This window comes from Schistocerca gregaria, chromosome 5 (assembly GCF_023897955.1).
Source record: "Schistocerca gregaria isolate iqSchGreg1 chromosome 5, iqSchGreg1.2, whole genome shotgun sequence".
Taxonomy (NCBI): Eukaryota; Metazoa; Arthropoda; class Insecta; order Orthoptera; family Acrididae; genus Schistocerca; species Schistocerca gregaria.
Window position 1 is genome coordinate 493152280 of NC_064924.1, and position 26091 is coordinate 493178370.

At 44.3% G+C, this 26091-nt stretch overlaps 1 protein-coding gene across 2 annotated transcripts in view; it reads left to right on the forward strand.

Annotated features, from left to right (window-relative positions):
• Nucleotides 1–26091, forward strand: part of LOC126272907 (V-type proton ATPase 116 kDa subunit a 1-like) — a 235897-nt gene that overhangs the window by 57402 nt on the left and 152404 nt on the right. The window contains exon 2 of one of the 2 annotated variants that reach the window (XM_049976170.1): nt 4120–4241. In XM_049976170.1, the coding sequence (XP_049832127.1) occupies nt 4125–4241 (117 nt within the window). In that variant the 5' untranslated portion in view covers nt 4120–4124. The remainder of the gene's footprint in view (nt 1–4119; nt 4242–26091) is intronic. The other variant, XM_049976171.1, reaches the window with a different exon arrangement.

Sequence of the window (26091 nt, forward strand, 5' to 3'; positions counted from 1 at the left end):
ACGGTGTCGAAAGCCTTCAGGAAATCTAAAAATATAGAATCAATTTGACATCCCCTGTCGATAGCACTTATTACTTCATGAGTATAAAGAGCTAGTTGTGTTTCACAGGAACGATATTTTCTGAATCCGTGCTGACTATATGTCAATAAATCGTTTTCTTCGAGGTACTTCATAATGTTCGAATACAAAAAAAGTCTCTGAGCACTATGGGACTCAACTGCTGTGGTCGTTAGTCCCCTAGAACTTAGAACTACTTAAACCTAACTAACCTAAGGACATCACACACATCCATGCCCGAGGCAGGATTCCAACCTGTGACCGTAGCAGTCGCACGGTTCCGGACTGCGCGCCTAGAACAGCGAGACCACCGCGGCCGGCTGTTCGAGTACAGTATATGTTCTAAAACCCTACTGCAAATCGACGCTAGTGATATAGGCCTTTAATTCAGCGGATTACTCGTACTTCCCTTTTTGGGTATTGGTGTGACTTGAGCAATTTTCCAGTCTTTAGGTACGTATCTTTCTGCGACCGAGTGGTTGTATATAATTGCTAAATATGGAGCTATTTTTTTGGGTACGGCAGTACTAATTGCCACGAATAGATATGTGTGTGTTTTTTATTTAAAAAAATCATACGAGTCAGTCGACAGTCGAGCGCTTTTTTTCCTCTTCGAAGAACGAGGACTTGATCCGAAAATTCAGAAGCTAAAAAGTATCTCATCGGGATTAGTTCAATAGTGGAATCCATGGGCGATATACCTGACCCCGTCCTGATTAAAAGATAACTCGGACAGTACGAAGGTCCACCACCACTTCGCTCCAGCATCATACTGAAAGAAATCATCCGAAAGTGGAAAAAGAACTAAATTTGCTGAACCGTTGGAAACCTATCCACGTAACTAAGAGTCTAGAACGATTATAGCAAAATTGTATGCATGACCGTGGCTGACGACTCGGCCCTTTTAATAAATGACGAGACCACCGCAATCACAACAGGAACCCTTAAAACCTACACTGTAAAAGTTGTCTTACCGATTTCTTACCGAAAAAACTCAATTTGTTAAAATCCCGACATTCAAACATTGTCCACATAAAACTTCCTGGAAGATTAAAACTGTGTGCCTGACCGAGATTCGAACTCGGGACCTTTGCCGTTCGCGGGCAAGTGCTCTACCAACTCTTTTTTTTTGTCACAAGGCATCCATTCAAGTTGATCGTTGATTCCTTTACTCAGTTTATTTTTTATTTTTATTATTATTATCACAGAGGGCGAGCAGTACCTCGACTCCTACCTTCCAAACTTTACAGAGACATCTCCCAGGCTGTGGCTAAGCCATGTCTCAGCAATATCCTTTCTTTCAGGAGTGCTAGTTCTGCATGGTTCGCAGGAGAGCTTCTGTGAAGTTTGGAAGGTAGGAGACGAAGTACTGGCGGAATTAAAGCTGTGATGACGGGTCGTGAGTCGTACTTGGGTAGCTCAGTTGGTAGAGCACTTGCCTGCGAAAGGCAAAGGTCCCGAGTTCAAGTCTCGGTCCGGCACACAGTTATAATCTTGCAGGAAGTTTCATATCAGCGCATCCTCCACTGCAGAGTGAAGATTTCATTGTCCACATAGTCTGGCAGATCGATAGAGTCCTGTGCTTTACGTATCTAAGCGAGAATCCGGAACCTACCGGTGCAGATAAAAATCGTACAGAAAAATCACCTGTAGAAACTGAAGATGGTCTGCGGAAGAATTCCGAAAAGCTACAGTAAAAAAGGCTGTCCACACACACACAAGCACGCGCACACACACACGATGTCACGCATTACGGACACTCGCATCAGAAGCACTTCATGCCACCTAAACTGACTTCTTTCACAAAAAAGGTGGTATCGAAAACATCTGAAAGAGGAACCCAAAATTATGAGAAAGATTCTCGGCCCAAATGGAACAGACATTGGCTGCGGATTAAACTTCCGGAAAACAACACAAAAATTATCCAACCTCACGGCAGTAATCTGAAAAATTGCATTAAAACTGAACCGGCACATCCATAGATTCTCAGCAAGAAGAGTTATTCGCAAAATTTTAAGGTACCAGGGGCAGCTGAAAAATATGCACTGGATTCTACAGGTCATAAAAAATCTAGAAAGAGCCCAGAAAAATCCCTCGGAAGCTCTGGGCAGAAACTACTACAAAACAGACTATTGATAGACGGAAAGTGCAGTCGAAGAACGAAACTACGAAGAAAACAGTAACAAAAGGGACTGCAAAAAGGAAGAGAGAGCACGGCGAAAAATTGGGAGCTATATGGTAATTAACAAAACTGAATTATAAAATTTTGCAGATCAGATATTCTCCAGTTGCACCCAACAACTAATAATAGGACGAGAAATTGCGATGTCTTGACATTAACCGTATATTCTCAGTTGAAAGAATTTTTACAAGCAGGATTCACTCACTTTTAAATACTGGACATAAATGCATTACGAGAGGTCAAACAAGCAAAAAATTTGAATTTCAGTTTGTCGTTCTTCGGAGGTATGGATCGCTGAATAGTGTTCGCATATAAGGACGTTCATCGAAATTAGAATCAAACACGCTAGTTTAAATTGATTTTTCGTCCCTTAAGTGTTGTACTACTGTCTAATTACACACTCTATATTACGTGCTGCAGAGATTTTGTCGTTTCTCGCAATGAGTAGAGCTTGTACAGAATAATGTGGCACTTGCATAAGTGCTGGTCGAATCCATCGCATTTTTTCAGAAGGGACAACCGCTCCAATTGACCGTCGCCTGCCGGCCCGTACTTTCCAGCACTCTCGTTTGCCATCCCCTTGCAATATAGTCTTTGGATATCGCAGGTACAGGGAAGAATTTTGTAATCGGGCACACGTGATTATGTCGAATGCCATTAAAATGTTGTCTGAAAAGGCAAACGAGGAAGCAAAAATCTTATTAAAACCTGTGCTTGTGGGGGGTTACGGGAACCGCTGGTATTTCAGTCGCACAATCAAGAGAATAAAGAAGGATGGGGAAACATGCGTACAAGCACCTCCCAAGGCTTCACTACTGTGGAAAATGTGGAAAAAGGAAAAGGAAATTTTATCTTTAGGAAATTGGAAATTTGTGATAAGTTCTATGGGACCAAATTGCTGAGGTCATCGGTCCCTAAGCTTACACATTACTTAATCTAACTTAAACGAACTTACGTTAAGGACAACACACACACCCATGCCCGATGGAGGACTCGGACCTACGACGTGGTGAGCCACAGGATCCGTGGCAAGGCGCCCTTAGACCGCACGGCTAACATCTTTAGGTAACACTGTATTGCCAAACGATTCGTCAGAAAAACAATCTTCTAGTGACAGATATTCTTTATTTTACGTTGTCAATGTGGTAGTAAGTGACATTTGCTACACTACATATTTTACCATGTTTGTTTTATGAGATTTCTTGTAGTGCCTGGTTCCGATTTGTTCTGCTTTGCTTGATCCTTTGTTTATCCAACTATTTCTATTTCAGTACTCCAATGAGAAACTATTGAGTCTGAACGTAAAAATTGGTCGAATTGCAGGTAATACTAAAATAACCAGTTAACATGATCGTTTATAGGCTCGCTCTTTGTAGTTTACAAATTACGCGAGACAATTCATTAGTGTCTAGGCTTCAGCGTCTAGGAGCTGCGGTCTTTCACAGCTAGGCCCCAATCACTACCACCATTTGCTCTCCTAACGCGCCGTTTGCACATATGTGGGTTAAAGTTACTTTGTGAGCACCCTACGTATAAATTTCTGGAATCTGTCTGAATCAAAACTGCACTCCTACTTGTTGAGCTAAATCACAGAATACTATAAATATATTCCTTCTCCCTTTCTCTCTAGGCGCTTCAGTCCGTAACCGCGCTGCTGCCACGGTCGCAGGTTCGAATCCTACCTTGGGCGTGGATGGGTGTGCTGTCCTTAGGTTAGTTAGGTTTAAGTAGTTCTAAGTCTAGGGGACTGATGACCTCAGACGTTAAGTCATATAGTTCTCAGAGCCATTTTGAACCTTTCTCTCTCCCTCTCTCTCTTCCTATCTTTCAATGCACCTAATTCGTTTTTTAATACAGCTTTTCTCTGTATGTGTTCACAGCAGCCATGGGGGCGATGTTTCGGAGCGAGAAGATGGCCTTGTGCCAGCTCTTCATCCAGCCTGAAGCCGCCTACGCTTCTGTGTCCGAGCTGGGAGAATTGGGCATCGCTCAGTTTCGGGATGTGAGTATAACTACCTCTATACAGTATCACTGTGCAAACTTATAGGGGTCCTGACTTCACAAACGTAAAAAATTATACTTTTAACGTATAATATACTGAGCAGTTTATGCCTTTGAGAACACTGACAGCAACAGTGCGATCTGTCAATTGGCAACATTATCAGCCATTTGACATCCACTACGGGGTAATGCCTCCCTTATGCTTTTCTGTGCATTACGATCTCGACGTGTAAGGTTGCGTTGGGTTGTTTGGAGGAAGAGGCCAAACTGCGAGTTCATCGGCCTCATCGGATTAGGGAAGGACGGGGAAGGAAGTTGGCAGTGCCCTTTCAAAGGAGCGATTTAGGGAAATAACGGAAAACCTAAATCAGGATGGCCGAACACGGTATTGAACCGTCGTCCTCCTGAATGCGACTCCAACGCGAGGTGTAAGCATCCTTGTTGCTCTACATGTTATCCGTCTTCTGTTACGGCATCGTCTTGGAATTAACTTATCTCTGGGAATCCAGCAAAGAACTTCGTAGGCCGTGAAAATTTAGTACTTTCCCTTCGTACACTTTCTTTCATGAAATTTCTGGCGAATTGTCGGATGTCTGTGATTTGTTGCCATGGTATTTCGGCGCAGAGAGTGTTCTGGTCGTCCTCAGATGAATACAGGCGAAATTACACTGAGCTTCCCTATTTAGGACGCTGTCAGAACATGCATGGTGTTCCCATCTGTCACACCGCATGCACCGCTTGAGCGCATGCGCAAGTGCTGCAAGGTATTGCGCTTTGCCGCGTGTCCTTCGTGGTGGAATATTGCCTCATCGATATCAGATCGATCTTGTTCATTTCGTAAAGTTACATTACGACGCTGGTTATGCGGAGCACGCATTTTTTTATGACAGGGCTCCATGAAGAATATTACTGGAAGCTTTTTTCCTGACTGATACGGGACTTAAAGACAGTTGTATTTCCACTGATTCATTGATTATGGAGCTGCGAAAGTTTGAGGTATGGGCCACAGTTTTTGTTTCAGTGTTTTTCATCGAATGATCAGTAGAATTATAGTGCTATGTGACTGCGCAGTTGTGGTGTTGAAGTCCGCCCCCTTGGTTGAGGGGGTCAGCACATCTGGCTGCCATGTAGCAGGCCCGGGTTTGATTCCCGGCCGGGTAGGAGATCTTCTCCGCTCTTGTCTTCATCATCATTTCATCATCATCATCGACAGCGAGGAGAAGTGGCGCAGTGGTTAGCACACTGGACTCGCATTCGGGAGGACGACGGTTCAAACCCGTCTCCGGCCGTCCTGGTTTAGGTTTTCCATGATTCCCCTAAATCGTTTCAGGCAAATGCTGGGGTGGTTCCTTTGAAAGGGCAGAGCCGGTTTCCTTCCCCATTCTTGCCTAATCCGAGACCATGCTCCGTCTCTAATGACCTCGTTGTCGACGGGACGTCAAACATTAATCTCCTCCTCCTCCTCTTCATCGGCACGCTAATCACCCAATGTGACTTGCAATTCGGAGGCCGATCTTTACCTGGACTACTGTCAACGATTGCGGTGTTATTCATCGGCACTGAACACAAAGGGCTTAAGACATGAGCTTTATATACTCTAAGACAAAAAACGACGTACCATGAACTAATTATCCGAATGGGGCGATAATCGAGCGATATAATGTACATGTGCAGACAAACGAATAATCACGATTTAAGAAAACCTGGATGATTTGTACAAGGGAAAGAGTTTCAGAACTTTAGCAACTAAATAACGCGTTGGCGCACCTGTGGCCCTTATGCCAACAGTTATTCGGCTTGGCATTGATTGACAGAGTTTTTGGATGTCGTCGTGAGGGATATCGTGCCAAATTCCGTCCAAGTGATGTGTTACATCGTCAAAACCCTGAGCTGGTTGGAAACCCCTTTCCATAGTGCTTCCAACGTTCTCAATGAGGATTGAAACCTGGCGACCTTGCTCGCCTAGGTAGGGTTTGGCAAACACGAAGACAAGTGACTCTCGCCGTGTACGGGCGGTCATTATCTTGCTGAAATGTAAGCGTGGGATGGCTTGCCCTGAAGGGCAACAAAATGAGGCGTAGAATATCTTCGACGTATCGCTGTGCTGTAAGTGTCCTGCGGATGACAGTCAAAGGGGTCCTGCTATGAAATGTCGGGCCGTAGGGCAAGTGACAATCAGGTTGCTGTCCCACCGCTGTCCGAGTACCTCCAGACACGTCTTCGGCCTGGAATCTCATTGACTGGAGTGGAATTGTCTTCAGTGATGAGTCCTGCTTTGAAATGACCCGCCGATGACCAGGTAATATGTATGTCCAGATGCCCCGGACAGAGGAGAGATACGTGGGGTGCCATTTCTTTCCATAGCAGGATCCATTTGGTTGTCATCCGCGACACCCTTACACTACAGAGATACGTATGCGACATTCTAAGCCTCATTTTGTTGCTGATCATGGCAAACCATCCTGCCCTTACGTTTCAGCAAAATAATGCCCGTCCGCACACGGCGAGTGTTTCTACTTCTTCTCTTTGAGCTTTTCAAACATTACCGTGGCAGGAAGGCCGCCACATCTCTCCTCAATTGAGAATGTCTGGAGCATTAGGGTCAGGGCTCTCCTACTAGCTCGGGATTTTGACGATCTAATGTGACAGCTGGACAGAATTTGGCACGACATCCCTCACGAGGACACTCAACAACTCTGTCAATCAACGCCAAGCCAATGACAGCTTGCAAAAGGGCCAGAGGTGAACCAACCTGTTATTGACTTGCTCCATTTGAAGCTCTTTCTTCTGAATAAATCATCCAAATTTTTCTGAAATTGTATTCATTTGATTATCTGTACACGTACAGCACATCTAAAGATTTCCGTCCCATTCGGATAATTCCTTCGTGGTATTGTTTTTACTTTTTTGTCAATTTGAAGTATTCCACACTTGCCCAGACAAACTTCAGATATTATTCTCCTGTTACCCTCCACTGACTATCGGATTTCGATTTGATAATTAAAGAGACCTTTGGAGAGAAGAGAACCACGTGTATGAATATCAAGAGCTCAGATGGCAACCCAGTTCTAAGCAAAGAAGGGAAGGCAGAAAGGTGGAAGGAGTATATAGAAGGTTTATACAAGGGTGATGTACTTGAGGACAATATTATGGAAATGGAAGAGGATGTAGATGAAGACGAAATGGGTGATACGATATTGCGTGAAGAGTTTGACAGAGCACTGAAAGACCTGAGTCGGAACAAGGCCCCCGGAGTAGACAACATTCCATTAGAACTACTGACGGCCTTGGGAGAGCCAGTCATGACAAAACTCTACCAGCTGGTGAGCAAGATGTATGAGACAGGCGAAATACCCTCAGACTTCAAGAAGAATACAATAATTCCAATCCCAAAGAAAGCAGGTGCTGACAGATGTGAAAATTACCGAACTATCAGTTTAATAAGTCATAGCTGCAAAATACTAACGCGAATTCTTTACAGACGAATGGAAAAACTGGTAGATGCGGACCTCGGGGAGGATCAGTTTGGATTCCGTCGAAATGTTGGAACACGTGAGGCAATACTGACCTTACGACTTATCTTAGAAGAAAGATTAAGAAAAGGCAAACCTACGTTTCTAGCATTTGTAGACTTAGAGAAAGCTTTTGACAATGTTGACTGGAATACTCTTTTTCAAATTCTAAAGGTGGCAGGGGTAAAATACAGGGAGCGAAAGGCTATTTACAATTTGTACAGAAACCAGATGGCAGTCATAAGAGTCGAGGGGCATGAAAGGGAAGCAGTGGTTGGGAAAGGAGTGAGACAGGGTTGTAGCCTCTCCCCGATGTTATTCAATCTGTATATTGAGCAAGCAGTAAAGGAAACAAAAGAAAAATTTGGAGTAGGTATTAAAATTCATGGAGACGAAGTAAAAACTTTGAGGTTCGCCGATGACATTGTAATTCTGTCAGAGACGGCAAAGGACTTGGAAGAGCAGTTGAACGGAATGGACAGTGTCTTGAAAGGAGGATATAAGATGAACATCAACAAAAGCAAAACGAGGATAATGGAATGTAGTCCAATTAAATCGGGTGATGCTGAGGGAATTAGATTAGGAAATGAGACACCTAAAGTAGTAAAGGAGTTTTGCTATTTAGGAAGTAAAATAACTGATGATGGTCGAAGTAGAGAGGATATAAAATGTAGACTGGCAATGGCAAGGAAAGCGTTTCTGAAGAAGAGAAATTTGTTAACATCGAATATAGATTTAAGTGTCAGGAAGTCATTTCTGAAAATATTTGTTTGGAGTGTAGCCATGTATGGAAGTGAAACATGGACGATAACTAGTTTGGACAAGAAGAGAATAGAAGCTTTCGAAATGTGGTGCTACAGAAGAATACTGAAGATAAGGTGGATAGATCACGTAACTAATGAGGAGGTATTGAATAGGATTGGGGAGAAGAGAAGTTTGTGGCACAACTTGACTAGAAGAAGGGATCGGTTGGTAGGACATGTTTTGAGGTATCAAGGGATCACAAATTTAGCATTGGAGGGCAGTGTGGAGGGTAAAAATCGTAGAGGGAGACCGAGAGATGAGTACACTAAGCAGATTCAGAAGGATGTAGGTTGCAGTAGGTACTGGGAGATGAAGAAGCTTGCACAGGATAGAGTAGCATGGTGAGCTGCATCAAAACAGTCTCAGGACTGAAGACCACAACAACAACAACAACAACATTTAAATCCTATGGTAGGAAATGCCATTGGCAGCTAGGTGGAAAGGATGAGGTGGATTCTAGGATTCAGCTCTTAAACAGAAAATACTTTATTTTGTCGCACTTGCAGTGTCTACTCCTCCACTCATCCATCGCCGACTGTTACTATTCAAGGACGCTAGCCTACATTTGATACTGGATAAGTTCATTCTCAGATTAAGACTTTGACAACATGGAGAAAAAAGTTCTCGACTTGTAATTGGTAGACTTTTTTCTTCATCTATTTTTTCAAAAAGGAAAATGCACTTACTTTTTGATATACTGCACACTGACCAACACTTTTCCAGATATTAGTGCCCACACTTTAAGCGCGACTATGTAGCTCCTACGGCCAGACAAGATCTCTCACAGTTAACGCGGGCCTGGCGCGGCTGCTTCTAGCGTCTGCCACGACGAATCACGTCACGCGTTTCTGTTTGCATTCCTAGGGCAACGTCTCAGTGTTATAGCTATGGATTTCAATCATTATTGCGGCAACAGTTTGCATTTCGCTGGTGTTAGCTGTCGGAATCTACTTTCGCCGTAAGTTGTCTAATAGATCTGCAAAACACCTTACCATGGCTGCGAAAACATCTTCCCTGGCGTCAGAACGTCTACCAACTATATACGTTTCGTTTGACCTAGGATTAGGTGAAAATATGGTGAACAGGCTGCGTGGACTACAATTAAAACACTGCCTGACAAGAAAAAGGCTCCCAGAAAGGTGGAGGAAACGAAACGAACTTTCACACGTTGAAGGGGTAAGCGATGATATTTCAGTGATTACAAAATCGAATCAAATTTACAAATATTTCGGCGGTATGAGCCCAGTCATCAGTATGAATTTGTATCCCACTGGCCTGGATGCATGCGATGATTCGGTTGTGAAGGGTGTCTTAAAAAACCCTTGTATCTTCTCATGTGGCAAGCTGGCCCACAAAAGTTGTGTCTGGTTCTTGATACCCGGATGCCAGTATTAGGACAGAGAGTACAGCCAAGCTGGTCCTACACGTGTTTATTGGGGACAGATCTGGGGATCTTGCTCTCTACAAGAGTCAGCCACGTATTGAGGAACATTGTCCAGTTGAAAAATGGCATCGCTATATTGTCGCTCGAGAGAAAACACATGAAGGCGCAGGATGTCTATGACGTACTGTTGTGCTATCCGAGTTCCCACATTTGCTACAAGCCGTGGCTCGCCACACCATGATGACATTCCAAAGCATCGGTAGAATGGGCCGCTTTATTCACCGACGATGAGTATCTGATGTAGTACAGAATCGCGATTCATTTCTGAACACGATGCTACACCATTATCAGCAGTCCAAACGGAACTGTTTGTGTTGTGGTGCTAGTGGCAGCCTACACTTGGAATGGTTATTCCCTAGTCCAGGAAGTATTGTTAATGACAGACTATGCTTGGTGCAGCCATTTCTAGACCGAGTTCTGATAAGTCCCTGACCAATAGGGCAGGATGACATTCAGTGTTCAGGAACTCCATTACGTGCTTTCAGATAGCAGCTCCAGATGTGAGGGGGTGACAATGTGCTTGGTGCCCAATACGGTGATCCTGCCTAGTGATGATCAGGCATGGTGGACAGGAAGCATGACGAGTAAGCCTACTATTACTTTCCCATACAGTCTAAGATTGGGCCACTGTTGCATCTGAATACCTCACGTAGCTGTATGTTGCACAATTAACCAGCTGGCCAAACGGAATCCAAAAATGGTACCCTTTCAGACTATGTCATAAGCTGATAACGCTGTCTCACAGAAGTATGTGACATCTTCGTGTCTTCCACAATGATCACTCATGATTTGGGCTGTTCGCGCGTTATTTACACTATGATACCTAGTAACAACATTAAAGACGAACATCTTTAATATACTCTAGTGACCGTTCTCCCTGTCACAGAGGATTGCAACTCTAATCATTTACAAAAGGTCTGTGCAGGATAACGTGGCTGATGCACAGCGACCAATTTTCGTCCAAAGCGCTGGGAGAGTTCATTCGTTGGTTTGGAAGGGGAGGCCGTGAGTGTTTGCCACCTTTCGGCCATCGGCGATTACGGAATCGAGACGCACGCGTTGCAATCTTCCTCAAACGATTTTACAGGAATTATACAGTAAAAAACTTCATTTTTGCATTATTATTAGTTGTATATGTGAGGTTCATGATGATGTTAATGGTCATACTTCTTGTGATACTTACATGGAAGTAAGACACTGCGCGAAATTCGAAAAAAGTTTGCAATGAAAAATAGGGGACGCAGTGATTTTGTGTTCGCTTCATGTTACATTATACGTGCTTTGTATGAAATTTAGCTAACGTACTGAATTTTTCCTTAGACTTGGGTGTAGGTCTGTACCTGTCACCAACTTCGAGAAATTTTATGTTTCCATTTGCAGTCACGCTCCGCCAATGATAAAGCCAGTGTGAAATATTCGCAACATTATATTTCATAAATGGTGTGAGATATCAGAATGAGAGTCTGGCAAATGATAGCACGCGAAGATGATAGTATTTTGCCTTACGATTATTACGAAAAACTTAATTAATTATCTACCATGTTACTCCACCAACTATTACTTTCGATGAAAGAATGTAATTTTTAAGGGCGATCGATATCTGGTGAAACGAGAAATGCTATGTTTTGGAGCAACATAAGTGAAGACTTACACCTTTAATTTGTGGTGAGGATGTGATTTTTCATAAGCTGCTGACCTTACTTTTCCTCCGCTCGTCACTTAATAAACTTAATAAACCATTGTTTCAAAATTCTCTCGCAGTTGCGTCTGCACAACTTGTTAGTGAGGTGACATTGTAAACTCCGCCGTGTTTTGGCAAAAGAAGCAATTTTTAACATGGCTACAAGACAAATGTGTATGTCTTACTCAAAATTCACCAGCGCTCGGCATTTTACCTACAGCGCCTGCCGATAACTCCCACAACCACCACTCTCCACGTATTTGCCCTGCCGACTGCGCATCTGTCGTCCACGGTATTTTACGCGGTCTCTGTATGGCATGTACATGTACGAAGTTACATTCATATCTAACCTTTTCTTCTAGGTGCTTCATTTTTTTTCAGACAGTGTATATCAGTCAGCCATTTTTGTTATTCGTTTGGAATACGCAGTGCCAATTACTGTCTTTGTTCCGCAATAGCTAGACAATCTAAAGCCATGCATTTAAATTGCAGGTGGAGTGTTGGTGTTCCTGCTCTTTTGCATTCTCTTATATTTTTTTAAGGGCACTTTTGAATAGTAGTAGGGATATGCCATCTCCCTGTCATACTTCCAAAATGTCTCTGCCAATGTTTCGTTTACGACGTTGGTGGGCTTTTGCTCCGAATTCAGCAAGTATTTCGAACAGTGGTTCTTTGGTTTCACAGTCATACACATTTTCGAAAGCTACAAACATGATGTGCGGTTCTAGCGCTACAGTCTGGAGCCGAGCATCCGCTGCGGGCGCAGGTTCGAATCCTGCCTCGGGTACGGATGTGTGTGATGTCCTTAGCTTAGTTAGGTGTAATTAGTTCTAATTTCTAGGCGACTAATGACCTCAGAAGTTAAGTCGCATAGTGCTTAGAACCATTTGAAAAAACATGATAACAAACCCTTTGTTTGCTGTATTAGAGAAATACTTCATTGAACTTTTCAGGTTAAGTATTTGTTCTATTTGTAGCTGTTTCCAGCATATCTGTGAAACAAGGTGCTTAAAAATTTTGTCTGGTAGATTCTACAGTATTCTGCTTCCCTTTGTGTCTCCTACCGAGCAAGATTAAGAGAAGAGCTAGAAAAGGTTAACAGTACAGTTGATTAATTTTTCAGGAATTTTCTTATTTGCAGTGAGAGTGCCCCAGATACCTGTACGTTCGACATCTCCTCTGGGAAGAGCTACAACGAAGATGCTGTACATATTAAAAAGGATTGTTACTAAAATTCCAAATCTTCTCATTTCCCGGAGGAGTCATGCTTCTGGCTTGCAGATTAATGTCCACGATTGCACAATTAGAGATATTCGAACTCACACAGAGGGGAAGATGCAGTTGTTCTTTCTGCACGCAGTGTGTGGATGGAATAGGAAAAGGAAGCAAGAAAAACTACGCTTAAACGTCATGTCGATGTCGAAGTCGCCAGAAGGTAAACCCAAACTAGAACTGGGTAAAGATGAGACAGAAACCCCGGGTGGTCCTTTCAAGGAAGCATCCGCCACTCATCTTTAGTGGTTTAAGGAAACTATAGGAAGAGTAATAGAAACAACATTAGAGGCAAACGTAACATCAAAACTGATCACAAAATAGAGTAAGTAAAGGAAGTCTTCTGCCTTGGAAACAAAATAATACAGGACGAACGATGCGAGGGGGATGTAAAAGCAGGTAAGTACAAAGAGGACGTTCCTGGCTAAAAGGACTGTACCAGTATCAGAGATCGGCATTAATTTAAGGAAGAAATATCTGAGAATGGCTCTGAGCACTATGGGACTTAACATCTTAGGTCATCAGTCCCCTAGAACTTAGAACTACTTAAACCTAACCAACCTAAGGACATCACACAACACTCAGCCATCACGAGGCAGAGAAAATCCCTGACCCCGCCGGGATCTGAGAATGTTTAGAGCGCAGCATTAAATGGAAATGAATCGTGGGGAAATCGGAAAAGAAGAGAATCGAAGCGTTTGAGGTGTGGTGCTTTAGAAGAATACAGAAAATTAGGTTTAATGATAATTAATGAGGAGGTCAGTCGCAGAACTAGAGGAGATGAACATGTGCAAAACACTGATAAAGTGAACAGGATGATAAGGCTTGTGATAAGACATAAAGGAATATCTTTTGTGGCAGTTGAGGGAGCTGCACAGGCTAAAATCTGTAGAAAAAGTCAGAGATTGTGATAGATCGAAGGACGTTGGGCGTAAGTGATGCCTCTGAGTTGAAGTGGTAGACGAAGTAGAGGAACTCATGGCGAGTCGCATCAAAACTCCAGATAACAGGGAGGCCCCCCCCCCCCCCCCCCCGCACCCACACACACACACACACACACACACACAAAAATTTAAAAAAGCATGGCGAGTATTAGAACCTCATTGCTCCTGACTGCAGGGCAAGTCGATAGCGTTCGTGATTGTTGGAGCGAATACTCTGTTTACACTATGCTACTGTGTATGGTAGCTTTCCAAATGGTCCAAATGGCTCTGAGCACTATGGGGCTTAACTTCTGAGGTCATCAGTCACCTAGAACTTAGAACTACTTAAACCTCACTAACCTAAGGACATCACACACATCCATGACCGAGGTAGGATTCGAACCTGGGGTCGCGCGGTTCCAGACTGATGCGCCTAGAACCACTCGGCCACACTGGCCAGCGTAGCTTTCCAAGTGCAGATGTACACCGCCTGGTCACACTAATGTGGTCACCTGTCAAAAGCCTGAATAACCACATTTTGGATCGCAGATTGCTGTGAGACGTACAGGAACAGAATCAGTGAAGTTGTGGAAGAGGCGATGGGAATATGGAGCCATGCCGACTCCAGTGCTGTGGTCAGCTGCGCTAGGTTCCTGAACTGAGGATCCATGGCACGGTCATCCTGATCGAGGGGTCTAAATCCGAGGAGTTTGGTGGTCAGTGAAAGTATGGTAAACTCATCCTGGTGCTCTTCAAACCACGCACAGACAGTGCCAGCTGTATGCTGAGGAAAAACAAACTGCATGTAAGTGTGGACATGGTCCCCGATGGTAGATGCATACTTGTGTTGATCCATTGTGCCTTTCTGAATGACAAAATCATCCAGGGGATGCCACGAAAACATTGCCCAGACCATGGAAATGGACATGAGCGTTTGGCGTCATTGACCAGGAGGCCCCTTACGGGGCACATCCGGCCACCTTGGTGCAGGTCTTGTTACAGTCTACGCCATATTGGGTGACCTGCGCGCCTTATGAGGATGAAATGATGATTAAGAGAACATGTTGTCTCCACGGACCCAACCAATCAACCAACCAACCAACTCGGCGCACGCTCGCCCTGACCGTGACATCGCTGGCCACAGTTCTTGTCGCGGCCGTCGGCGTCTCAGGGCGTTACCGCCGAGGGAAGAGATCGCGCCATGGCTGAGCTCGGGTCCGAAGCGCCCTCTGCCTTTTGCATATAAGGAGGAGCGCTGGCCCTGAGGCGGACAGTCTATTGTCGATTATCTATTGCTAGACTTTCGTGGAGTTTATAGCGGAGACATTGCAGTGTGATATTTGCTATTTTATTCGACTAGGCTGAGTATACGGATTACTCTTTGATATTACTTGGACTTGTATTGCTGGTGCACGTTTCGTCAGAAATCAAGATAAGTTATCTCTTCATTCTAGCTGGCGCAATCCTTGTCATTAATTATTTTTCGGCCAACAGACGTAGCTACATTCTGGTCACTACCCACGCTTTATACAATTTGTGGTGGCTACCCCCAAAAGTACTGTCGAGGACCTTGGGTTTCGGAGCCGTCACAAAAAAACACAGCACCCAGTCCCTGATCGGAGAAAATCCCCGACCCATCTGGGAATCGAAGCCGGGCCCGTAGGACTGCAATCCGTCACGCTGACCGCTTTTTTTTTTTAAAATCTCATTTTGTTCTATATTGTTAGTCGAATATGTTCATGGTGGATGTCCGATGACACTCGTTCAGGTTGTTCGTTGATCCGTTTACTCAGTTTTTTTTTTTTTATTACAGAGGGTAGCTAAGCCCTCTGACCGAACACGCTGAGCTACCGTGCCGGCGTACTGAGCTATCTGGGCGGACTCCACAGACCATTACGGATGCAGAGTATTTGCTTCCCGACGTTTCACGTTGTGCACGTCAACGACCATCTGTCCGATGGAGCATCAAACGTGATTCATCCTAGAAAGCCATCTGTGGACATGCAGTTGCGGTACTGGTATGCAAGTTCCAGCTTTCGCCCCGATGAACAGTAATCAGCACGGGTGCGTAAACGAGGCGCCTGCTGTGGGAGCCCATCAGCAGCAACGTTCGCTGAACGGTCGTCGAGGAGACGCTGTTGGTAGCCCCTTGATTCATCTGGGCGGTCAGCTGCTCAACAGTTGCACGTTCTATTCGCCCGTATACATCTCTTCAAGCCGTCATTCACCGCTGTCATCTATGGCCCCTGGTGCACCACAGTTGCTTCGGCTTCAGTTTTGGACTGCGCCACTTCGTCATGCACAGTTTACTTTAACTACCGCGGCAAGCGACCAGTGTCCAAGGAATAGAAAAGCAACTGGAATCACTCAACAGAGGAAAGTCCACTGGACCTGACGGGATACCAATTCGATTCTACACAGAGTACACGAAAGAACTTGCCCCCCTTCTAACAGCAAGTCTCTAGAGGAACGAAAGGTTGCAAATGATTGGAAAAGAGCACAGGTAGTCCCAGTCTTCAAGAAGGGTCGTTGAGCAGATGCGCAAAACTATAGACCTATATCTCTGACGTCGATCTGTTGTAGAATTTTAGAACATGATTTTAGCTCGCGTATCGTGGCGTTTTTGGAAACCCAGAATCTGCTCTGTAGGAATCAACATGGATTCCGGAAACAGCGATCGTGTGAGACCCAACGCGCTTTATTTGTTCATGAGACCCAGAAAATATTACATACAGGCTCCCAGGTAGATGCCATTTCCTTGACTTCCGGAAGGCATTCGATAGAGTTCCGCACTGTCGCCTGATAAACAAAGAGCCTACGGAATATCAGACCAGCTGGATTGAAGAGTTTTTAGCAAACAGAACACAGCATGTTGTTCTCAATGGAGAGACGTCTACAGACGTTAAAGTAACCTCTGGTGTGCCACAGTGGAGTGTTATGGGACAATTTCTTTTCACAATATATATAAATGACCTAGTAAATAGTGTCGGAAGTTCCATGCGGCTTTTCGCGGATGATGCTGTAGTATACAGAGAAGTTGCAGCATTAGAAAATTGTAGCGAAATTCAGAAAGATCTGCAGCGGATAGGCACTTGGTGCAGGGAGTGGCAATTGACCCTTAACACAGGCAAATGTAGTGTATTGCGAATACATAGAAAGAAGGATCCTTTGTTGTATGATTATATGATAGCGGAACAAACACTGGTAGCAGTTACTTCTGTAAAATACCTGGGAGTATGCGTGCGGAATGATTTGAAGTGGAATTATCACATAAAATTTATTGTTGGTATGGCGGGTACCAGGTTGAGATTCATTGGGAGAGTCCTTAGAAAATGTAGTCCATCAACAAAGGTGGTGGCTTACAAAACACTCATTCGACCTATACTTGAGTATTGCTCATCAGTGTGGGATCCGTACCAGATCGGGTTGACGGAGGTGATAGAGAAGATCCAAAGAAGAGCAGCGCGTTTCGTCACAGGGTTATTCGGTAAGCGTGATAGCATTACGGAGATGTTTAGCAAACTCAAGTGGCAGACTCTGCAAGAGAGGCGCTCTGCATCGCGGTGTAGCTTGCTGTCCAGGTTTCGAGAGGGTGCGTTTGTGGATGAGGTATCGAATATATTACTTCCCCCGACTTATACCGCCCGAGGAGATCCCGAATGTAAAATTAGAGAGCTTTGAGCGCTGACGGAGGCTTTCCGGCAGTCGTTCTTCCCGCGAACCATACGCGACTAGAACAGGAAAGGGAGGTAATGACAGTGGCACGTAAAGTGCCCTCCGCCACACACCGTTGGGTGGCTTGTGGAGTGTAAATGTAGATGTAGATGTACATACTTAGCCGTTTTGGAAATGCGTCCACCCTTGGCCCGAAAGCCAATGATCGTACTCAGTTTTACGTCAGATAATTTGCTGCTTCCGCATTACGACAACGCCTGCACTGTTTTCGGAGTCCCCCCTCCCACCCGGCACGTTTACATACTCCACACTGCTAGTGTTGCCACCTGCCGTCTGTGAGCGACTATTGCACGCTGACGTCGAACGTAGGGGGTGGTCACGTTAATGTGACTAGACCGTGAAAATATCAGTGCGTAGCACAAAGAGTAAGTAAACTATAGGAATTATTTTCAGCCATAATGGCTATGTTTCTGAACCGTGACTGTGCGGGTTAATTATTTATTTCAAGTTTTTGCTACCAGTCACTTTTTATTTTATGCTTAATCTAACATAATGCAACGCGTTTCGAACAAGTTCTGTTCAACTTCAGGCGTTTATACATACATACATACATTGAGAAATGTTACTTAAACAGTCTTAAACTAATCTAGAACACTTTGTCCATTGTTTTTCTACTGTAGCTACTGGTGTGGCATTTTGGGGAAGGAGGGGGGGGGTGGCAGTGTATGGCTAGAAATCGAAATCGGTGATGTCTTCTGCTGGTTTTCTTCTTTGTGGTTGACTTTGTACATCACAGCATGTAGAGGAGGCAGATAGATTTGCATCAGTTATGTGTTACTAAAATAGTGCGGAAGGCTTTTATATGACAGTTGATCACTTACGATTTCATCAACTGTAGGAGGTACCAAGTCCGTGAATATTTCGAAAGCTAACTTTTGATTACTGTGTTGTTTCACATGCGAGCTTATCTTTTATCTCTCTAATTGATCACCTGTAGTGCTACCTCGTGACACTCTCTGGTATCAGCTGATGTAAGGTATATGAACATCAAAAAGCACTTGTAACTGTCAGAGTTTCAAACCAGCTTGCCTTGGAATGAATTTACGTAATTCTGCGTAAAACTGAGGCTTCGACTAACAAATAAGATCTTTTGACGATGTTAGTACTGAAACAATACCATAACCAAACAGAAGAGGCTCTTAATGCTTTGTAATATTTTGTAGGGTCCACTGCACAACCAATGCCTTTGCCTCAATGCAGAGGGAAAATGTCTTGCTGGAGTCAGTGAATGATAAGATGGTGGTTTGAAAAGTTCTCGGAACACAATAGAAAAAAGTACTTACATCACTGAAACTTTTTTTATTTTACAATGTAGTCTCTTTGTAGATTATGCAGTTGATCCAATGACATTCCAGTGCCTTGATCCCATCTCGAAAAGGAGTTTCCTCCAGGCCTGCAAAGTAGTTGTCAACTTCGGCTATGAATTCTTTGTTTGAAGTGAATCTTCGTTCACCAAGAACATTTTTCAGTTTTGGGAAGAGATGAATTCTGACGGAGACGTATCAGCTGAATAACAATTCATACCTTAGTTCGTTGCCATGGCGACGGCACGTGTGTGCGGACGCTCATTGTCTTGACGGAACGTGACCTTCTTCCTTGCTAAATCTGGCATTTTTTCGCGTATCTTTTGTTGCAATTTGTCCAGGAGGCTAGGATAGTATTCTCCAGTAACTGTTTGCCCAGTGGGGAGATAATCTACAAACAGAATCCCCTCCGCATCCCAGAACACTGATGGCATGACCTATCCCGCCGAAGGAATTCTCCTTGCTTTCTTTGGTGGCGAAGAAGCATGCTTCGATTGCTTTGACTATAGTTTTGTCTCTGGGATATAGTATTGCACCCAAGTTTCATCTGTGGCCACCTATCAGCGCAAAAAATCGTTTCTCCTAAAACGGACCGAACATTGTTCCGATTTGTCCATTCTCATACGTTGTCGATCCAGCATCAAAACTCGCTGCGCCCATCTTGCAGTTATTTTTTTTTTCATTTCTAATTCATCAGTTAAAATGTGATATACCCTGACATCTGGTAAGCTTGAACAATTTCACGCACTTTCAGTCGGCGATGTTCCATGATCATTTTGTGTACTTTTGCAATGATTTCTGAAGTAGTGACACTTCTTCGCCGACGATTGCGCGGATCATCATCTAAGCTCTCCTGACCAAATTTAAATTTATTTGTTCACTTGGCAACAGTTGAATATGAAGGAGCAGACCCCCAGTGTATTCTGGAAATGGGCATGAATGTCCTCTGCTTTCATACCTTTCTTTACGAAGTACTTAGTAACTGCTCGAATCGCCACAGCTCTCTTCCAAGAGCACTGACGTGGCACGTGTTTACAGGCAACAGCCCAATGAACATCACGTGAACAACTCGTTGCGCTAGCGCTGACTTCTAGTGGTGATTCCGAGAACTTTTCAAACCATCCTCGTATATGCAGAGTACATTATCCAATGCTCGATCTAAGTATCAGTTAATTTTAAGTAAGTTCAGTTACCATCTGGTAAACCTTCGTGGCCGCCAATCCAACAATCTACAGAAGAAATATTGTCAGCGTAGTATACTGTGAAATCCATTACGTCACCGTCGATTCAGTTTCGTAACGAGGATAGACGCACGCTGTTTTCCCAGTTCAGTAAATATAGCAACACGCAATCTACACGAATACGGTGTTAGCTTCCTTTGAATATGCTCTAGCGTTTCTCCTGAAGGTTTTCCAGTTATGAGCGTCCTCAAATCCCCTGAATTAGGCCTCGGAAAACGGTGACTAAACCAAGTACTTGGAAAGTGCTGTGAAGAAACGCGTGCTGCATCAAGATGATATCACAGATCTCTACATTCTCTACATTCACAAGGGCAGACCACTATGGATGAACCTAGCAGAAATTGTTTCAAAACTTCGTCGGTTACGAAAAAAAAGACGAAATACGTAGACTGTTTGGTATTTAGAGATAGGAAAAATTGACAAAGAAAATAAAAAACTAAGAGGACAGTTATGCTCGAAAAGCGAAGTAATCTTAAAGGAATGAGAAGAGAAACAAAGTCTCTGGTGGGTGTTATTCGAAAGCAGTACAAGTTAGACCGGCCAGCCTGTTGGCTAACGGTCCCGAAATCAAGTTTGAGGCATATCCGTGACTTCGAAGGAATGTTGTAGCATTGAAATAACTCAAGGAAAAACCTGTCATTTGAAGGGACAAGGTCGCATAACTAAATGGGATTTCCCCTATAAGTAATTAGTTCTATAGTGCGTTTAAAATTAGTTGCGACTTTTGATGTTTGGCTCACCGGACACCGTTGTACAGGTAACCCCAATGGCAAGTCGGCTTTCCCTCCCACGCCGCCAGCGGTTCGATTGGTAAAGCGCCCCTGTAGATAAATAGTACCACGTGGTGTCGCGCGTTAGATGCAAGTCTGCGTTCTTTAGCTCTCGTAGTGAAGTGGTATATTCTAGCATTGACGTGTACGAGGCTATGCCGAAAGTTTTTAGCAGCCCGTAAACCGTAAGGCGGAGGACAATGGGGTTGTTTTCATTCGAAAGAGCGATGTTTTTCGACCTTTGGACGTGCGCGCGCAGCCCCTGGCTAGCGGTGATCCCCCCACGGCATGGTAAGAAAGCACAAGCAGTGCTGAGTCAGAGACGGTACAGGATGGAGCTGCCGGGCCGCGACTTCCGCGCCATGATTTTTTACGATTATAAAAAGGGTTTAAGTGCTGAAGAATGCCATTCTTCTTTGCTGCATGTTATTGGTGAAGCTTCCCCTTCTAGGGCCACAGTTGGAAATTGGTTTCGCGAGTTTTCGAGGGGTCGGCAGTCAATTGAAGATGAACCTCGTCCTGGTCGGCCAGCAACAGCTGTGACTCCTGAAAACATTGATGCTGTGAGGAACATGACCAAAGAAGATCCACATCTTACATTTTGCGACATTGAAGGGACCCTAAATATTGGATCAACAGCAGCACAGACCATCGTTCGTAGTCACTTAGGCCTTGCTAAGAGATTTGTCCTTTGGGTGACACATTCCCTGACAGAAAGCCAAAAGGAGGCCAGAGTGGACTGGTGTCGTTTCATGCTCGAAAAATGCAATGGAGGGAAGTCCCAAGACACCTACAATATCGCCACAGGTAATGAAACGTGGGTCTAACATTATGACCCTGAAACGAGGATACAGTCTTCAGTGTTGTGCTTTCCAGGGGAGGAACCACCCACAAAAGTTCGACGAAGTCGGAGCTCTGGAAAAAAGATGGTGGCAACTTTTTTCACAAAGATCGGGCATCTCACCTCTGTGGCCTTGGACACACGTCGTACAGTCAATGCTGATTGGTACGTGAACGGCTGTCTTCTAAATCATCGCCACATGGAAGTCACAGCATCCAAAGTCCAAGAGTGGGCACCTTCTGCTGCATCACGACAGTGCATCTGCGCACAGGGCTGCCAGAACGATGGACTTTCTGGAGAAGGAAAAAGTGCGAGTGCTACCCCATCCCCCCTATTCTCCTGACCTGGCCCTCTGTGACTTCTTTCTGTCCCCTAAGACTAAGGAAAAGCTTCGAGGGCAGCAGTTTTCATCAGATGAAGACGCCATTGCGGCGTACGAGAGTGCACTAAGTGAAAACCCAAAAGAAGCTTAGACTGACACATTTTCTAAGTGGTTTCAGAGAATGGAAAAATGTATATATGCTAATGGAGAGTATTTTAAAAAGTTGTAAACGTTTTTTTGTAAATAATTTTTTTTACACATTCGGCTAAAAACTTTCGGCATAGCCCTCGTACTCCAGTTTTCAGGTATTGTGAACCAGTATTTTGTGTTGGCGTTGCATTCATAATAACGGTGTAGCACGTCTGAACACGAAATTCACAATAAAAGTGGTCGTCCAAGAACATGTTTACCAACTGCAAGATAAGTTTTTTCTGCTAAATATTCCTCCAAATCTGACAATAGTAATGGACTGAGCGCCGTACCACTCCGTTTTCGTGGATAAAGCTCCCACCATGCAATGGACGAAGGCGAATATTTTGCTCTAGATACAAAGAAATGTTCCACTGGATAAATTTGACCATAGCATGTATAAGGCGAGTACCACAGAACTAGTCTCGAGGTGTCAACCATACTAATAAGGTAGTTGAGCAGACATGGATTACATGAAGGACTGTGAGAGTTTTGAGTCATATGACAACTCCTCTTGTTGCCATGTCAAAATCTGCTGTTTTTGCCAAAACAGGCAGAGATTACAAATATTCGTCTCACTAACATTCAAATACATTTGAAATTGTGACTGAATTCTGAAATAGTGTACTATTAAACTAGGAACTGAGGGAAAGACAGGCCAATAGGCACGAAAAAGCCCATTGTCAATACAAAAATAAATACGCAACTTCTTCGCTTATACTGTTGCTAACGCACAGTTAATTCTCGTTTCACCAGCTACTGGTCGACCTTAAATATTCCATTATTTTATTGAAAAAACATAAGTCGCTTGAATATCGCGGTAGAGATCGAAGATTCGCATGTTAATAATATGGAAAAATACTCTCCTCTTTGTGCGCTATCTTTTGCCAAAATCTTGTTTCCATGTTTCAGCCCGTTTATGAGACACGAAGGATTTATGAATATTACATTGTTGCTTTTTCACTGACGCATGCGATCGTGACGGAGACATTGGAGATAGGTAGGGATATCCTTCCAAGTTTAAAGAATAATGCAGGATGTTATCTAAATTTCTTATGGAGCTTCATATGACCAAATACACACCAAACGCAAATTCAAATTTTTCACTGCAAACTTCAAGAATTTCTTTTAGGAGTTTACTAACATCGAAATATCACAATAACTATGACCATTAACGAAATGATGGGCGGTTCATCATGAAGATGACAAATTAAGCAATAAGATGTGCGAGAATCAGAGTTTATTAAAGAATAGTTTCTTTAAAATAGTTTGAAAAAGACTGCAGATCGGCCGGCTTGCGAGGTTCGCTATTAATACAGTAAGGCGAGCCTGGCTGGTTGTGCACCAAGGAGGCATGGCATTATCATGGCCTGCTGCCGCGTGCAACACACGCTGGCATCTACGCTTCCATCCACACCCTCCCTACTTAACTGTCAAAAGTCGTAACTACCTGAAACTAAATGAAAGACGAAATTGACATCTGAGGAAATCCACCTGCAAAATAAAGAAAGGCGATGCAATATTGTCCCAGGTGCCATGTCAATGCCATTGCTTAAGCTCCGGAGCTCTTCGTAATGTATTATGATGTGACGATTATAGAATATTGGAACTACACACGTCAAAAAGAGTTTTGCATCACCTCGGTTCCGAGAGTTCCGGAACCTGTACAGAAAATTGGAATAGAGAGCAACATAAACATCATTTCCGCCCTTCTTATTGCACATGAAAACCACACATTGCATTTTGTACCACCGTACAGCGAAACCTTCAGAGGTAGTGGCCCAGACTGCTGTACACACCGGTATCTCTAATTACCAGTAGCACGTCCTCTTGCATTGATGCGTGCCTGAATTCGTCGTGCCATACTATACACAAGTTCATCAAGGCACTGTTGGTCCAGATTATCCCACTCCTCAACGGCTATTCGGCGTAGATCCCTCAGAGTGGTTGGTGGGTCACGTCATCCATAAACAGCCCTTTTCAATCTATCACCGGCATGTATGAATGCAGAGTCTCGCGGCGATAACATTGAATAAAGTGTTCTCGGGTTTCCAACCGCGTCAATTGGTTAAAACTACACGAGCTTTCGGCCAAGTACTCCTTGGCCATTGTCAAGTGTTATGACTTCAGTGGTCTGTTGGTTCCCCCTTATATACGATAGCCGCCGGCTGTGACGTCACTGCTGCCCGTGACATTGCCATATGGGGGCATGTTTTTAGTCGGCGTTCGATGTGCCCTCTTCAACCGCGCGATCACTGGATCCCACGCAGCGATCAGCTATAAGCCACCGTCTTTATTCAGGGTGTTTGTGGTAATTTTTATTTTCATAGCTTCCCGTATTAAACTGTCCCAGAAGCCGTTAGTGCAAGCCACGTCAGAGGTATCGTCAAATTTTATGTGGTGACCGTTTTCTAACGCATGCTCAGCTAACGCAGATTTCTCTGGATAGCGTAGGCGATAATACCTCTCATGTTCTTTCCTGAGTTGTTCCACAATGAGCACTGTTTGTCCGATGTACTTCTGGCCACACTCACAAGGTATTTCGTAAACACCAGGTGTTCTGAGACCTACAGCGTCTTTAACTGGTCTCAGTAATTGACGGATTTTCGTTGCAAGCCTGAAGATCGATTTGATCTTGTGTCTTTTCAACAGGCGGCTTATCTTGCCCGTCACAGAGCCACAGAATGGCAGCAAAGCTAGTTTCTTTTTCTGCTCTTCGTCGCTGGTCTTATTCTGATATTTCCCAGAAATCACTTCTTTCACTTGATGGGTGCTGTAGCCGTTATTCCTGAAAACCTTGCGTAGGTGGCTCAGTTCGTGGGGCAGGTTGTCGTCGTCTGATATTACTCTTGCACGATGCACCAATGTTTGTAACACTGTGCGCTTCTGTGCTGGATGATGATGGCTGGTGGCGTGCAGGCACAGGTCTGTGAGGGTGGGTTTTCTGTAGGCGCTGTGGCCGAGGCACGCATTTCGTTTACGGTGGACAAGGACGTCGAGGAAGTTCAATGCATGATCTTTTTCCACCTCCATGGTGAACTGGATATTACTGTTGATGCCATTGAGGTGTTTCAAAAACTCGTCTAATTCCTCGCGTCCGTGTGGCCAAATGATGAACGTGTCGTCAACGTATCAAAAGAAACACTTAGGCTTCAATGGTGCAGTATCTATGGCAATATCCTCAAAATTCTCCATGAAGAGGTTTGCAGCAGCTGGAGCCAACGGGCTACCCATTGCTACGCCGTCTGTCTGGGCGTAATACTGGCCGTTGTACACGAAGTAGGATGACGTAAGAGTGTGCCTAAATAACTCGACCACGTCACTTACAAAGTACTGGGAAATTAGATCCAGAGAATCTTTGATAGGCACATTCTTCTCCCACAGGCGCCTAGACCACCTACTGCTTATGGTTTACCGAAGATACACAAGGACGGGACGCCATTTCGCCTTATTGTGTCCACAACAGGTTCTCCAACATACAAGCTGGCGAAGAACTTGGCCAAGCTCCTCGCTCCACATGTGGGACACTGCGAACATCATATAAAAAACTCAGCAGAATTTACCAGCAGAATCAACCGTCTACGCCTTAGTGAGGACGATATTATGGTCAAACACCCTGAATAGAGACGGTGGCCTACAGCTCAGCGCTGCGTGGGATCCAGCGATCGCGCGGTTGAAGAGGGCACATCGAACGCCGACTCAAAACATGCCCATATATGACAATGTCACGGGCACCAGTGACGTCATAGCCGGCAGCTAGCGTATATAAGCCCGCACCAACAGCCCACTGGCAGTCATAACACTTGACAATGA